This window comes from Mytilus californianus, unplaced genomic scaffold (genome assembly GCF_021869535.1).
Source record: "Mytilus californianus isolate M0D057914Y unplaced genomic scaffold, xbMytCali1.0.p SCAF_1, whole genome shotgun sequence".
In the NCBI taxonomy this organism is placed as follows: domain Eukaryota; kingdom Metazoa; phylum Mollusca; class Bivalvia; order Mytilida; family Mytilidae; genus Mytilus; species Mytilus californianus.
The window spans coordinates 110,166,932-110,185,642 of NW_026262581.1; the positions used below are offsets into that span (position 1 = coordinate 110,166,932).

At 32.1% G+C, this 18,711-nt stretch overlaps 1 protein-coding gene across 1 annotated transcript in view; it reads right to left on the reverse strand.

The window, feature by feature from the left end:
- Positions 1-3,034: 3,034 nt before the first annotated feature.
- The window catches only part of LOC127730425 (uncharacterized), a 38,271-nt gene continuing 22,594 nt past the window's right edge, over positions 3,035-18,711 (reverse strand). The window contains exons 11-14 of the mRNA XM_052238838.1: positions 17,221-17,466; positions 16,853-16,959; positions 16,405-16,543; positions 3,035-6,225 (exon numbers count right to left, since the gene is read on the reverse strand). Of these exons, the coding sequence (XP_052094798.1) occupies positions 6,080-6,225; positions 16,405-16,543; positions 16,853-16,959; positions 17,221-17,466 (638 nt within the window). The 3' untranslated portion in view covers positions 3,035-6,079. The remainder of the gene's footprint in view (positions 6,226-16,404; positions 16,544-16,852; positions 16,960-17,220; positions 17,467-18,711) is intronic.

Below are 18,711 nucleotides of genomic sequence, written 5' to 3' on the forward strand. Positions count from 1 at the left end.
TATAAGTAAAGCAGACGAGTCGTTTCAGTTGTGCACTCTTTGAGTTTAAAAAATCACCTGTGAGTGTCACTGTGCAAAAATCTCCAAAAAAATGATCCCATGTCCCATGCTCATTTTATTATCTTCAAATACAGTATGAACAAAAAATGTGTGTCAATGTCAAGATAAAGGAACCAAAAAAAGTTTATTGAACCCCAGCACTGTAAAACCTACAAAATAAATGTGGATAGTGTCCACATGTGGACACAGATGATGCCCCCGCTTGCATATCATATAGTTATAAAGGGACATAACTGAAGAACAGTAAAATAGACGCTACCCAAATTTGAACTTGATCTGAGTTTTGTGGTAATAAGCATTGTGTGTAAGTCTCATAACATTTGGTTGAGGCAAACTTAAGTAGAGAACAGAAACTAAAATTTCAGCAATTTTTCTATTTGTAAACACGCATAACTCTAGAACGGTTGTGTATAAGTTTTATAATATTTGGTTGAGACAAACTAAAGTTAGAGAAATGAAACGAAAAATTCAGCAATTTTTATGTTTATAAAGGGACATAACTCAAGAATGGTAAAAGAGACGCCACCAAATTTCGTACTTAATCTGTATTATGTAGTAATAAGCATTGTGTATAAGTTTCATAACATTTACTAAAGTTAGAAAACGGAAACAAAAAATTTGTTCTTGATCTTAGTTTTGTGGTAATGAATATTGTGTATAGGTTTCATAATGTTTGGTTGGGGCAAACTTAAGTTACAGAATGGAAACTAAAAATTTTGCAATCTTTCGATTTATAAAGGGCATAACTCAATAATGGTTAAAGTGACACTACCCAAATTCAACTTGATCTGTGTTTTATCAGTGGAAGTCAAAATTAAACATTGCATTGTATAAAGCATTGATTGTAGTTGATTCAACTATAATCATGGACAAAGGAAGATAACTCCAATTTTAAAAATAAATTTATATTGAGAAGAAAATAAAAATTTTGCAATTTTTCCATTTCTAAAGGGGCATAACTCTAGAACGGTTAAAGTGACGCCACCAAAATTCAAACTTGATCTGTGTTTTGTGGTAATAAGCATTGAGTATAAGTTTCATAACATTTGGTTGAGGCAAACTAAAATTAGAGAACAGAAACAAAAATTCAGCAATTTTTCCATTTGTAAAGGGGCATAACTCTAGAACAGTAAAAGTGACGCCACCAAAATTCAAACTTGATCTGTGTTTTGTGGTAATAAGCATTGTGTATCAGTTTCATAACATTTGGTTGAGGCAAACTAAAGTTAGAGAACGGAAATGAAAAATTCAGCAATTTTTTCATTTGTAAAGGGGCATAACTCTAGAACGGTAAAAGTGACGCCACCAAAATTCAAATTTGATCTGTGTTTTGTGGTAATAAGCATTGTGTATAAGCTTCATAACATTTGGTTGAGGCAAACTAAAATTAGAGAACAGAAACGAAAATTCAGCAATTTTCCATTTGTAAAGGGGCATAACTCTAGAACAGTAAAAGTGACGCCACCAAAATTCAAACTTGATCTGTGTTTTGTGGTAATAAGCATTGTGTATCAGTTTCATAACATTTGGTTGAGGCAAACTAAAGTTAGAGAACGGAAATGAAAAATTCAGCAATTTTTTCATTTGAAAAGGGGCATAACTCTAGAACGGTAAAAGTGACGCCACCAAAATTCAAACTTGATCTGTGTTTTGTGGTAATAAGCATTGTGTATAGTTTCATAACATTTGGTTGAGGCAAACTAAAGTTAGAGAACGGAAACCAATTTTGGGACGTACGTACGTACAGACGGACAAGGGTAAAACTTAATGCCCCCTCCGCCACGGCGGGGGCATAAAAATATTTTCGCAGTATGTTATTTTCACGATTTCAATGCATAAATATTTTGTACTTGGGTTTAATATGCTTTAGGTTGATAAATGTGCACTAAAATAAAGTTGATGTGTAACGGTATATCCTTTCCAGCACAGGACATTTTAGTGAAGTAAGAGAAAAATTTCTTTTTACAGTAGATGTCAACTAATCTTTAGTGACAAACAAAAGTGTCCTTACCATGTCAATTTTATAATATCAATAGTCTTAAGAAAAAGTTGCAAATGAATTCAACCAAAACTACCAAAGATCTACCATCAAACATATTTGAATAAAAGAACAGAGTTCAAATGTCCCCCGCATTGTACATATTTTAACTATCCAAGGTACAAGGGCAATTACTAAAAAAAAAAACATTTTTTTGTTGTTCTTTAAATTTTTTTTATAAATATCTTAGAGAAATGAAGGCCTCAGAGCATAGGCAATGAGATTTCCGTTATAATTAATATTTCCAAGAATTGTACACATGAGAGCGCTAACAATGCAATTTTCCATATAATCAATATTTCCAAGGGGCATAACTCTTTTTTTTTTTAAATTGATCAGCACTGATTTTCGAATTTGTCTGAGACATTGATTATATCAACCTATAAAATAAATTTCATAAAAATTTGGCAAGAATTGTACACATGAGAACGCTAACAATGCAATTTTCTATATAATCAATATTTCCAAGGGACATAACTTTTTTTTTTAAATAATTGATCGGCACTGATTTTTGAACTCATCAAAGACTTGATGATATAAACCTCTAATATAAATTTCATAAAAATCTGGCAAGAATTGTACACATTAGTGTGCTCACATGGGAATTTTCCATATAATTAATATTTTCAAGCGGCATAACTCTTTTAAAAATAATTGATCTGCACTGATTTTCAAACTCGTCCAAGACATTGCTGATATAAACCTATGAAATAAGTTCCATAAAAATCTGACAAGAATTGTACATGTGAGAGTGCTAACAAAACCAGAGGGACGGACGCCCCATATTTCTATGTCCGTTTATGGGGGACATAAATAAATGAGACATTGCTGATTGAGATGTCTGGCAATCCAACAACACATCTTAGATGTCTTGTGGCAAAGCAACAACACGTCCTAGATGTCTGGTGGCAATGTAACAAAAAGAAAAAACCTTGATGAGATTTATATTTATTGAAAATAACTGCATTTAAAAATTAATCATATAAAAGATAATTACAATTGTTTTGATAAAAGAAAAATATACAAAATGGAATGTACACCATAAAATGATATGTATGAAGTAAACACATGCTACTTTATATGCATATGTATAAGATATGTGGACTAACAACCTATAAAAACACAACATTATTGCAATGATTAAAAAAAAATACCACGATTCACTAGACAATGTGGACACATCACTTGAGTTTGTCAAACATTATTATCTCAGCTATTAGCTGACCCAGTTCAAAATATGTTAAATTTCAACTATCAGTAAACTTTTTTGTCAGTTTATTTGTTTATTGATAAATTTTTACTAACTTCTGTTGTCATTCAATTATGAAAATACCACTTTATAAATTTGGTGCAACTGAAGCGCTTTTCTGGATTTACCTTTATCAGGTATACTCAAACTCCAAATTTTTGTAGCCAAGCGACATTAAATCTACATATTTTATCTGTGATCAAATTTGAAGATATTTTGCTAATAATTTCTAGTAATCAATAATATTAGAAATAAATACAGTTAAAGGTACATGTATAAGGTTTAATGTGCATGTAAATTCACTCTTGGCTGTAAATAGTATAACAATTCTTTTTTTTTATAATAAATATGTACAATATAGACACATTAAACATACATGAGAAATCTTATTTATAATCAAGTATCAAGAAATATACAATTTACAAAAAGCACTTTGAATATAAAAAATAAAACCTACCAGTATCACCTATAAATGCATATTGATGACACCACTCCCCCCCAAAAAGCCAATATATTTTGATGTTTCAAGTTCATACATCATGGACATGTATTTCTTAATAAAATACTTTATAAAAATGATTAAAAATAATATGATTGTAAGCTAAAACAGGGCATATGCAGCTCCCCCAACCATTTTAAAAACATCAAAGTACTATTTTATTATTGGTGCTGAAGATTTGGAGACTTGCCCATATTATTTCAATCATGGCAGCAAAAAACAAGAATTTCAAGAAGTTAAAAAGGCCGTTTATTAAGGTGCTGTGTTTATTTATTACATTTTCCACACTAATTGAAAAGTCAATTTACTAATAATGGCTTTCCACATCCACTGCCTCTTTCTTTTCATCACCCAAAATCAATCTGTTAAATAGCTCTCTTAAAACCATCCAAAAATAATCTCTAATACAGTTTAGACTGTTTAGCTCTCTTTTAACTACTCCAAAATAATCTCTAATACAGGTCTCACAGAACAGAAAAGAATTCTTTTCATCACCCAAAAATAATCTCAAATACAGAATTGACTGTTATGCTCTCTTTAACCCATCCAAAAATAATCTCTCTTATACAGATTTGACTGTAAAGCTCTCTTTTAACCATTCAAAAAAATAATCTCAAACACAGATTTAACAGAAAAGCTTTCTTTTCGTCACCCAAAAATAATCTCAAATACATATTTGACAGAAAAGCTCTCTTTTCTTCACCCAAAAATAATCTCTTAATACAAATTTGATGGTTTAGCTCTCTTTTAATCACCTTAAAATTTAATAATCAAATGCAGATTTGACAGAAAAGCTTTTTTTCATTATCCAAAATAATCTCATAAACAGATTTGAAAGCAACTCTTTCTTTTCTTCACCTCAAAATAATCTCTTATACAGTTTTGACTGTAAAGGCTTTAAGCAATATGATTAGAAATATCATTTAGGTGAATAAAGAAATCTCAAATTTTGGAAGCACTTTTAAATATCAAATCTCCAACACAGAAATTTCTCATATTATGCTAAATCAGAATCTCATTTTTTCAGATAAAAATCCCTTTAATATTCAAAACAGATGAATAACTTGAGAATTAAATGAGTCAAAGTAAAAGGAGTATTGGTAACATTGTTGAGAAATTCTAACTACAATATGTAAATGTCAATAATCTCCTAAAGGAGAAGGAAGTATAACACTGTAAAAAGTTATATACAACCTGCCAGTTACAACAAGAATCTCATTGAATATTATACATAATTAATTGGTCATAAAACTTAAAAGAAAAACAAGCTGAAAAAGTTTTTTTTCCCTTTTAAACATACCAGTGCATAAAATATTGTTTAAATCATAATATCAGTACACATTATATTAGACAACAGTTTTTAATCTCAATCAAAACTAGTGCATAATATGCAGAACTATAAAAAATATAGTAGGCCTGTATAAAGTGTAATGCATACAGATTAAAGATATTGTTTGAGTTTTCAGATTTTAAAGGTTAAGTTACTATTAGAAAATGTCACTTGTATGGCAAAATACTGATAAACAACAACTAATCCTATTTTCTATTGCAAAAAGTTTTTGAGTATAAGGTCATCTACAAGATCTAAACTTCTAATAATAATCCAATGTTAAGGTAAAGTGAGATTCTTTGAAGAATGAGTAAATGTTTTCTGAGTATAGTTGAAGTATCTATGAAAATTATGCATACTAGAATATAATATCTTCTGTGACTATCTAATAAAAAAAATCCAAAGTTAATGGTATACAAAAGAAGGAGTATATAAGACAGTATTTTCTTTCACAAAACAAACTGATGTATCTATTGTATGCAAAAAAGATATACATGAAAACTTTCATGTATTTAGTCATGTCAGATCTATGTATAGCTATTGAATAAAAAAAAACATATACATGAAAACTTTCATATATTCAGACATATCAGATCTTAATTATAATATAGAGAATAATCTACTAAAATTAACTTGAATCCTGTAAATTTTTGATTGAAAATTAATGATGAACTATATGTAATGTAAACCTGGCAGTATAACATGTATAAACATAAGATATAATTTCATGATAACATTGTCATCTTTACACTATACAAAATGTATGGTGCATACAGAATATGTCATATATCACAATATATCTAACATTCAAAAGTCAAAACACCAACATACATGCTTGACTCTTCCATTCTGTAGTTAATGTGTGTATAATGGCACAGGCTCTCAATGATCAAGGTTCAATGATCAGTGAATCAATGTCAACAATAATGATAGTATTGATATGATAATGATGGATGGTGTAACAGCTGTACTTTTGTTTAATATGTAAATTATTGTTGGTTTTCTGTATGGATCTAATCCAGGATCAAATCTCTGTGGGCAATCATCAACTGCAAAACAAAAAAAATAATCAGGCATCAGTATCGTCTATTGTACATGTATGATAAAATACCATCAAACATGAAATACAAGGGTGCACACGCAGAAATGTCTCGCCTGTTTTACTTACCATTGATTTCATGTTGAAAGTCTTAAAGATAAAGGTATTACTACAAGTATCACATCAACTTAACATTTTAAAGATCCATGACAATGAGGTCAAGGTCAGATAAAAACTGTCACACAGACATGTACACCTAACAATTATTCCATAAACCAAATAAAGCTGACCCATTGCTTACGGTAATTGAAAAACAGACCAAAACACAAAAACTTAATGTTAACCAATGAACCATGGAAATGAGGTCAAGGTCAGATGATACTTGCTAGACAGACATGTACATCTTACAATCATTCCATACACCAATCAGACTTGGGGTCAATTACATTGGAATGTAATTAATTGAATTACACATTACATTGCAAAAATGATCAATTACACTAATTACCATTACACAGTTTTGGCAATGTAATTAATTAAATTACAATTACTTTACCAAAGTAATTAATTAAATTACACATTACATTTTATCAGAATTGTATAAACCAATATGTTATGTACAATGTAAATATATATAACTTGTCTCAAATTTAGCCCAACAATGTTAAATCTTCTTCCCTCAGCTGAATTTGACCTCTTGATTCTTTATATATATATTGCATGAGCCAAGGCTCCGTGTTGAAGACCGTACTTTGACCTATAATGGTTTACTTTTATAAATTGTGACTTGGATGGAGAGTTCTCTCATTGGCACTCATACCACATCTTATATCTATTGTAAGCTTATGTGACAATTTGGACGTAAAGTGTTTTCATTTAATTGATAACTGGTATTTTTTGTCAGCTATTATCTATTGTCATGATTGTCATTAAATTTCTAAACTTTTCAATTTTAACTATTGCCAAGCTAAATATATGTCAAAGGCAACAAACATCACTATGGCATCCGTTTTTTTTTTGCATTTGGTCAAATACCATTGAATTTCTTTAATTAAGGTAGCCAACTTAGGTTATTTTGTTCTTTAAAAAATTCAAAAGAAATATAGTTGTCATAACATTGAAAATAATTGAAGTTTAATGCTTCATATATTTGTATACATCTGCTAATTAGATAAAATACTTGTAATAGTTTACATTGTCCCTAGGCTGTTTTACACACATATTAATCAGACTAATTGCCATTTGTTTTTACAGCTGATAATTTTATTTCTATAAACTAATTGTGTATACTAATTTGACAAAATTAGTGTGTGCAAGGATTTAAAACATTTATGTAAGTCACAAAGTCAAACTTCCGGATATTTTAGAAGTACATTGATGGCAATTTGCTCTAAAAGTTTCATTAGGATTTGTTGGTTTCTCATTAATTCATGTGAATTAAATATTATTTTACAATTAATATTAGCATAATTTCTAATGATTAACATAAAAAATTACATGCATATGTAATTGAAAAGTAATTTAGCATTACATGCTTTTTTCAATGTAATTAATTAAATTACCATTACATGTAATTTAAAAAATGCTCAATTACACATTACATTCAATTACATGGAAAATTGTAGTGCATTACACTTAATTACAATTACATTTTCAATTACCCCATCCCTGACACCAATTATAGTGACCTATTACTATTGGTATTTTAAAAACAGACCAAAACACAATAAAATGCTCCGCTGGGTGCAGCTTGATACGACCGCAGAGGTCGAACCCTGAACAGTTGGGGCAAGTATGGACACAACATTCAAGCTTGATACAGCTCTGAATTTGGATTGTGATTAAATATTTGACACAGCATAGGTTTCTGACACAGAATGAATGTGGTCTAAGAATTTAAAATTTTTTAATTTACCTATTATGTTCTAATATCCAAAATCTAAATACATGGTTAGATTCAGCATATCAAAGAATCAAAAGAATTCACGATTTTTGATGAAATCAAACTAAGTTTAATTTTGGACCCTTTGGACCTCAATGTGGACCAATTTGATAACGGGGCCCAAAAATCAAAATACATGGTTAGATTCAGCATATCAAAGAACCCCATATATTCAATTTTTGTTGAAATCAAACAAAGTTTAATTTTGGACCCCAACTTGGACCAACTTGAAAACTGGACCCATAATCAACAAGAGTGCACACGCTGAAATGTCTCGCCTTCTTTACTAATCATTGATATTATGTTGATAGTCCTAAATATAAAGCTTTATTACAACTGTCACATAAACTTAACATTAACCAAGTAAACTAAACATTGACCAATGAACCATGAAAATGAGGTCAAGGTCAGATGAACCATGCTAGGCAGGCATGTACAGCTAACAATTCTTCCATACAACAAATAGAGTTGACCTATTGCTTATAGTTTAAGAAAAACAGACCAAAACACAACAAGAGTGCACACGCTGAAATGTCTCGCCTTCTTTACTAATCATTGATATTATGTTGATAGTCCTAAATATAAAGCTTTATTACAACTGTCACATAAACTTAACATTAACCAAGTAAACTAAACATTGACCAATGAACCATGAAAATGAGGTCAAGGTCAGATGAACCATGCTAGGCAGGCATGTACAGCTAACAATTCTTCCATACAACAAATATAGTTGACCTATTGCTTATAGGTTAAGAAAAACAGACCAAAACACAAAAACTTAACACTGAGCAATGAACCTTGAAAATGAGGTCAAGGTCAAATAAAACCTGCGTGACTGCCAAATAGATCATAAAATATTTCCATACACCAAATATAGTTGAACTATTGCATATAGTATTAGAAAAAAAGACCAAAACTCAAAAAACTTAACTTTGACCACTGAACCATGAAAATGAGGTCATGGTCAGATGACACCTGCCCGCTAGAATGTACACCTTACAATCATTCCATACACCAAATATAGTAGACCTATGGCATACAGTATAAGAAAAACAGACCAAAACACAAAAACTTAACTATAACCACTGAACCATGAAAATGAGGTCAAGGTCAGATGACACCTGCCAGTTGGACATGTACACCTTACAGTCCTTCCATACACCGAATATACACGACCTATTGCTTATAGTATCTGAGATATGGACTTGACCACCAAAACTTAACCTTGTTCACTGATCCATAAAATGAGGTCGAGGTCAAGTGAAAACTGTCTGACGGGCATGAGGACCTTGCAAGGTACGCACATACCAAATATAGTTGAACTACTGCATATAGTATTAGAAAAAAAGACCAAAACTCAAAAACTTAACTTTGACCACTGAACCATGAAAATGAGGTCAAGGTCAGATGACACCTGCCCGCTAGACATGTACACCTTACAATCATTCCATACACCAAATAAAGTAGACCTATGGCATACAGTATAAGAAAAACAGACCAAAACACAAAAACTTAACTATAACCACTGAACCATGAAAATGAGGTCAAGGTCAGATGACACCTGCCAGTTGGACATGTACACCTTACAGTCCTTCCATACACCGAATATACAAGACCTATTGCTTATAGTATCTGAGATATGGACTTGACCACCAAAACTTAACCTTGTTCACTGATCCATGAAATGAGGTTGAGGTCAAGTGAAAACTGTCTGACGGGCATGAGGACCTTGCAAGGTACGCACATACCAAATATAGTTATCCTATTACTTATAATAAGAGAGAATCTAACATTACAAAAAATCTGAACTTTTTTTTCAAGTAGTCACTGAACCATGAAAATGAGGTCAAGGACATTGGACATGTGACTGACGGAAACTTCGTAACATGAGGCATCCATATACAAAGTATGAAGCATCCAGACCTTCCACCTTCTAAAATATAAAGCTTTTAAGAAGTTAGCTAACGCCGCCGCCGCCGCCGCCGCCGCCGCCGGATCACTATCCCTATGTCGAGCTTTCTGCGACAAAAGTCGCAGGCTCGACAAAAACCTAACACTGAGCAATGAACCTTGAAATGAGGTCAAGGTCAAATAAAACCTGTGTGACTGCCAAATAGATCATAAAATATTTTCATACACCAAATATAGTTGAACTATTGCATATAGTATAAGAAAAACAGACCAAAACACAAAAACTTAACTATAACCACTGAACCATGAAAATGAGGTCAAGGTCAGATGACACCTGCCAGTTGGACATGTACACCTTACAGTCCTCCCATACACCATATATACTAGACCTATTGCTTATAGTATCTGAGATATGGACTTGACCACCAAAACTTAACCTTGTTCATTGATCCATGAAATGAGGTCGAGGTCAAGTGAAAACTGTCTGACGGGCATGAGGACCTTGCAAGGTACGCACATACCAAATATAGTTGAACTATTGCACATAGTATTAGAAAAAAAGACCAAAACTCAAAAACTTAACTTTGACCACTGAACCATGAGAATGAGGTCAAGGTCAGATGACACCTGCCCGCTAGACATGTACACCTTACAATCATTCCATACACCAAATATAGTAGACCTATGGCATACAGTATAAGAAAAACAGACCAAAACACAAAAACTTAACTATAACCACTGAACCATGAAAATGAGGTCAAGGTCAGATGACACCTGCCAGTTGGACATGTACACCTTACAGTCCTTCCATACACCGAATATACTAGACCTATTGCTTATAGTATCTGAGATATGGACTTGACCACCAAAACTTAACCTTGTTCACTGATCCATGAAATGAGGTCGAGGTCAAGTGAAAACTGTCTGACGGGCATGAGGACCTTGCAAGGTACGCACATACCAAATATAGTTATCCTATTACTTATAATAAGAGAGAATCTAACATTACAAAAAATCTGAACTTTTTTTTCAAGTAGTCACTGAACCATGAAAATGAGGTCAAGGACATTGGACATGTGACTGACGGAAACTTCGTAACATGAGGCATCCATATACAAAGTATGAAGCATCCAGACCTTCCACCTTCTAAAATATAAAGCTTTTAAGAAGTGAGCTAACGCCGCCGCCGCCGCCGCCGCCGGATCACTATCCCTATGTCGAGCTTTCTGCGACAAAAGTCGCAGGCTCGACAAAAATCTAAACACATGTTTAGATTCAGCATATCAAATAACCCCAAGAATTCAATTTTTTGTTGAAATGAAACAAAGTTTAATTTTGGACCCCAACTTGGACCAACTTGAAAACTGGACCCATAATCAAAAATCTAAACACATGTTTAGATTCAGCATATCAAAGAACCCCAAGAATTCAATTTTTGGTAAAATCAAACTAAGTTTAATTTTGGACCCTTTGGACCTTAATGTAGACCAATTTAAACAAGAGTGGACACACTGAAATGTCTCGCCTGTTTTAGTGTTCATAGTTGAATTTATGTTGAAAGTAAAAAAAATAAGTTTATATAAGCTTTACATTAAATTAACATTTTAATGATGAATGAACATGAAGTCAAGGTGAGATAAACCCTATCAGACAAACATGTAGGCCGTACAATCATTCCATACACCAAATTTATTTAACATATATTGCCTAAAGTATCTTAGAAACAAACCTCATTGAGGAAACTGAACTTTGACCAATGAACCATAAAATGAGGTCAAGGTAAGATGACACCTGTCAGACAGACATATACACATAACATTCATTCCATACAGAAAATTTTATGAACTACACTTATCTGCCAGTTGGAAATGTGAACCTTACGATCATTCTATACACCAAATATAGAAGACCTATTGGTGATAGAATTTGAGATATGGACTTTATCATGAAAACTAAATCTTGTTCACTGATCCATTAAATGATGTCAAGGTCAAATGAAATATGTCTGACAGATATGTGAACCATGCAAGGTACGCACATGCCAAATAAAGTTATCATTTTACTCATAATAATTAAATTAACATCTTTGAATAAGTGATCTGATGATTTGAGTAATATTTGAATATTTGTAGATTTTGTTTTACAGTTCTTGACATTCTTAACGAAATATAATAGACCTTTAGTGAGCAAGCTCACATTACCATGGCCCCCATATAAATCATGATTTAAGACAGTAATATGGTCTTCTGCAAATCTATTGTTAGTAAATAGGACCTCGAACTAAGACATAGCGACTTGAAAAACAATAGCCAGGGATCTTCCTCTTCTTTCTGTTAATTTATGTAGCCACATATCCAAGTTAAGTTGCAATCCCATTGAATACATCCTGAAACCTATGTTCAAATTTTAGTCTTTTTTAGTTACCTTGACCTTAGGCTTAAATATAGGTCTGTAATGCTTTTACATTCATGTTGAGTAACATGTTTTTAGAAAAAACAGCATCATAAAATCATATGGGATACACTTTTGGCTAATAAATCACAGGCAAATATAGCAACAACATTTGAGTAAATAAAATCGCATTATACAAATTTTTTTTTTGAAACATTAAGTCAAATGACTACTTAAAGCAAACTTTGAAATTTCTTATGAAATAATTTTTCATCTAGATTTAAGGTTCATCAGAAGGGATTGACAAATATGGCCATTTTTTTTTTATTTCCTCTTGAGTACAGACAAACCTGTGCACAAGGAAAAGTTTTAAGGCATTGCAGAAACTGGATAAATATTTGTCAATTCCTTGAGATGAACCTGAAAGACCCCCCCCCCCCCCACCCCCAAAAAAAAAAAAACAAAACTAAAATTATCTTCAATCTTTGATCAAAATATTGTAAAAAGTCATATTTTCATATCATCTATTTATCTATTTATGTTGCTATGCTAAAATATTTTTTACTTATCTCAATACTTATCTTATTTCATATGTATCAAAAATCAGTAAATGTGATTCTGTTGTGCAAACAAAATTTCAAAAGTTCTTCAATCTGTACATATTCAGCCAATTAATCTTTATGAAGGGACTGGAGTGAACTGTATTCTATGTTAAACTTTCATGCATGAGTGACCTTATTTTAACATTTTCACACCTTCCAATGTTTTTGTTAATCACGGTTTAGTAATGATCCCTTAAAAGTTTTTATTATTTATTATCATTATTAATGTTATTTTAAGATTTTTATAAAATAATCTATTTCAATGTAAGTAATCAGCATTTAAATAATAAAATACATTCCATACACCAAATATAGTTGACCTATTACTTATAGCATCTGAGAAGAAGACCAAACAACAGAAACTTAACATTGACCAATGAACCATGAAAATAAGCTCAAGGTCAGATGAAACCTGTCAGACAGACGTGCACACCTTACAATCATTCCATACACCACATATAGTTGACCTATAACTTATAGTATCTGAGAAGAGGACCAAACAAGAGCAACTTAACATTGACCAATGAACCATGAAAATGAGGTCAAGGACAAATGACACCTGCCAGACAGACATGTACACCTTACAATCATTCCATACACCAAATATAGTTGACCTATTGCTTATAGTATTAGAAAAACAGACCAAAACACAAAAACTAAACATTGACCAATGAACCATGAAAATGAGGTCAAGGACAAATGACACCTGCCAGTCAGACATGTACACCTTACAATCATTCCATACACCAAATATAGTTGACCTATTGCTTATAGTATTAGAAAAACAGACCAAAACACAAAAACTTAACATTGACCAATGAACCATGAAAATAGGTCAAGGACAAATGACACCTGCCAGACAGACATGTACACCTTACAATCATTCCATACACCAAATATAGTTGACCAATGGCTTATAGTATTAGAAAAACAGACCAAAACACAAAAACTTAACATTGACCAATGAACCGTGAAAATGAGGTCAAGGTCAGATGAAACCTGCCAGACTGACATGTATCCCTTATAATCATTCCATACACCACATATAGCTGACCTACTGCTTGTAGTATCTGAGAAACGGACCTAATCACGTAACTTTAACCTTGATCACTGATCCATGAAATGAGGCTGTGGTCAGGTGAACCCTGTCTGATGGACATGAAGACGTTGCAAGGAACCCATATACCAAATATAGTTATCCTATTACTCATAATAAGTGAGAAATTTACATAACAAAAAAACTAAACTTTTTTTTCAAGCAGTCGCTGAACCATGAAAATAAGGTCAAGGACATTGGACATATGACAGACGGAAAGTTCGTAACATAAGGTATCTGATTACAAAGTATGAAGCATCCAGGTCTTCTACCTTCTGAAATATAAAGCTTTATACAAATAGTTTACGCCGCTGTCGCCGCCGCCGCCGGATAGTAATACCTATGTCTCACTTTCTGCAACTTTCGTCGCAGGCGAGACAAAAACTGGACCCAAAACTAAAAATCTAAATACACGGTTAGATTTGGCATATCAAAAAACCCCAATAATTCAATTTTTGATGAAATAAAACAAAGTTTAATTTTGGACCCTTTTGACCTCAATATGAACCAATTTGATAGTGGGGCCCACAAATAAAAAATCTAAATACATGGTTAGATTCAGCATATCAAAGAACCCCATATATTCAATTTTTGTTGAAATCAAACAAAAAAGTTTAATTTTGGACCCCAATTTGGACCAACTTGAAAACTGGGCCCGAAATCAAAAATCTAAATACATGTTTAGATTCAGCATATCAAAGAACCCCATATATTCATTTTTTGTTAAGATCAAACTTAGTTTCATTTTGGACCCTTTGGACCTTAATGTAGACCAATTTGAAAACTGGACCCAAAATTAAAAATCTAAATACACGGTTAGATTTGGCATATCAAAAAACCCCAATAATTCAATTTTTGATGAAATCAAACAAAGTTTAATTTTGGACCCTTTTGACCTCAATATGAACCCATTTGATAGCGGGGCCCACAAATAAAAAATCTAAATACATGGTTAGATTCAGCATATCAAAGAACCCCATATATTCAATTTTTGTTGAAATCAAACAAAGTTTAATTTTGGACCCCAATTTGGACCAACTTGAAAACTGGGCCCGAAATCAAAAATCTAAATACATGTTTAGATTCAGCATATCAAAGAACCCCATATATTCAATTTTTGTTAAAATCAAACTAAGTTTCATTTTGGACCCTTTGGACCTTAATGTAGACCAATTTGAAAACTAGACCCAAAATTAAAAATCTAAATACACGGTCAGATTTGGCATAACAAATAAATAAATGTGGTCAAAGATTTTACAAATCTAATGCGCCATACTGTGCAATTAAAGATTACTTCTTGAAATTTTTCAATATTTGAAATTTGAAAAAAAATAATATTTGAAGAATAATTCTTTTTAATTTCTGAAATCTGAAATGAGAAAAAATTGGCCCCCCATATATTTGTCCATATATAAATGCTTGTTTTTTGCCACTTTTATGGCCCCTAATTCCTAAAATTTTGAGGCAATTACCCCCAAAATCAATCCCAGCATTCCCTTTGTGATATGGAACCTTGTGGTACAATGTCAGAGAGATCCATACACTAACACACAAGTTATGTCTGGAGGTTACAAAAATGCTTATTTTTGGCCCCTTTTTGGCCCCTAATTCCTTAACTGTTAGTACCATAACCCCCAAAATCAATCCCAACCTTCCTTTTGTGGTATTGAACCTTATGTTAAAATTTCATAGAGATCCATTCACTTAAACTAAAGTTAGAGTGCGAAAACCAATGTGTCTTTGGACGACGACGATGACGTATTTTTTTATAAAGCAGTCACTGAACAATGAAAATGAGGTCAAGGACAATGGGCATATGACAGATGGAAACTTCGTAACATAAGGTATCTGCATACAAGGTATGAAGCATCCAGGTCTTCTACCTTCTGAAATATAAAGCTGTATACAAATAGTTTATGCCACCGCCGCCGGATAGTAATACCTATGTCTCCCTTACTGCGACTTTCGTCGCAGGTGAGACAATAAAAAACTGTACTGTCTTCAAGTAAATATTGATAAGGGTTGTACAAAACAGCATATGTTTGTTATTAAGGTTATCTAAAAATGATTTATACTTATTTGAATACTTCAAAATTTTTAATCTGCATAATCAGTATAATAAAACAATTATGATCTTGGGTTCTTCTGATAAAAATAATTTGTCAAGTCTGTACAAATTGTTATTATACTCCTCAAAAATCCCAACCTATTTTCAACCAGTTCACTTAATTCTAATATACAACTTACATAGTCTTTCACTTTCTGTCAGTTTCAAAGCCAGCCCTGTACCAGGTATTTGAAATGAATCTGCCCTCTGATCTGGCACACATCGTGCGTTCTGAGACCTTGACATCATAACATCAGTCCAGCTAAGACGTTCATAAACCTACATATAAAATTACTAGAATGAAAAATAACATTAAGATAAAGTTTCAATACAGATGACATTGTTTACAATTTTATAAAATGTTAATATTGTAACAGTAAAATATGGTACAAGCAGCAATATTTCCACGAAAAACTTTAAAGCAGACTTACCATCATCTAATAACTTCCATTAGATTTGCTTTATATCTAAAACCTCTCTATAAAAGTTGGCAATTTAGAATTTTCTTTGATGTGACAAAATAACAGGCTTTTCCTTTTATGATCAAACAAAATTGAAACTGACAGCGAATATTTTCACAGAACTTACCCAGCATCTAAAATTTGAAATGGCATCTTCCTCATCCCATGTGATAAGATAAGATTTATAATCTTCCATCCAAAACCCTACACAGGTCAAATCATAATCAGATACATCTGAAATAGCACATTAAGTTTACTTAAATCAAAATCAACAGTTGATATGCTAGAATTTTAGAAAATGTAAACATACATATTGACAGACTGATAATAATAAATAATAAAATTAGCACACAATGAAAGCCTTATTGTAACAAGAACTCCAGAAATTTGAATAGTTTCCTCTAAAATAAGATATTTTACCCCATTGCACAAACTGGGAATTCTAAAACAACTATTTACAAAATAAATCAGTAGAATAGCCACTATATTACACACCATATTCTCCAATGGGACGTCCTCTGTAATCTACAGTTTCACAGTACTCTGCATCAATAGATATCCTGTTCATATCAACAGGACAAGACTTTATTTCTGAAACAATGATCCTGCAATCAACCTGTATACGTGGTCTTGGTGTAACACCTCTGATCCTGGTAACAATCTTCTCACTATCTTTTACTGGCCACTGCTCAAAGTTAAATCGTCCTGCTATTGGACAAGGCACTGGAGTAGGTGGGTTCACTGTAATAAACCAACATTTTTTTCATAAACAAGAGATTTTAAGTTTTAAAAATACTTTATAAATCATACACAATTGGCATTATTAAAGAAAATTTCACTTGCAAAAGCAAAGACCATATACAAGATCATAATAAGAATTAAATAAAGTGCTGAGTACATGACAAGACAGGAACCCCAAAAAGACTAAATAACACATTCAGAGGAGATAATGACAAAACAAAACATTGATAATCACTGACTAAATTCAGGGTTTAAGCTAGGATTTTGAGGGCTTTAGTCACTTTTGCGCGGGATGAAAATCAACCTTATTTTGGTTAGCAGCAAGGGACCTAGGACGTATATTACTATCTATACATCTTTGTCAGACTTTGAAAGACTTAGGCATACTAGGCAGTTACTGCATGATTTGACTGATGTGGCACTTTAATACGAAGATTAGGATATAAGATCTAGAAATCTAGTTCACAATTTCACTTCAGTTAGTTTCAGGGTACATTCTAATCAGCAAAAGTTGGGATCCATTTTTTTTTAAACCAGGAATCACAGCATAAATGAACTTGTAAGGACTATTTCACTGCATTATTCATACTCATTATCCTTAAAAACGTTTTAAAGCGATATTTAGAATTAATTCTATTAAGTTGGAACCAAGGATTTGTACAAATCCTTATTGGAACAATTCTAATGACTTTAAATTGTAAATTTATCATAAATATATCACGTTTACTTTCAATTTCCAAATGAAATGAAAACAGGAAGTGACAAGTGGATAATAAATTCAGAATGAATCCGGATTCATCTACGGATTGGTTCGTGTTTAAAAAAGGCAGGAAATTATCATTTTCTAAATTAGATTTGCTAAATGAGAACTATATTTGTCTCTCTCCTTTAGTTTGATACTTAATTATTTCGTATTTTACGTTTTAGTGTCTTTAAATTCATAAGAATACTTTTGCGCATGAGCAGTTCATCGTAAAGGAAGCACCTGTTTGACTCGTGAAAACATTTCTGAATGTTATGAATAAAATTCTATCTTTTTAATCGAAATTGTCGAAAGTTTTTGTTTAAAAGTTATATCAGATATGACGAAAATACGTTCATTTGACGAAACAACGACAAGCAAACTGCAAATTGTGATCGTTTGAGAAATATTGAAATTAAAATGCGAACTGTCCAAGGGAAAACTCAAATGACGAAACTACGACAAACGAACTGCAAATTGTGCTCGTTTGATAAATATTGAAA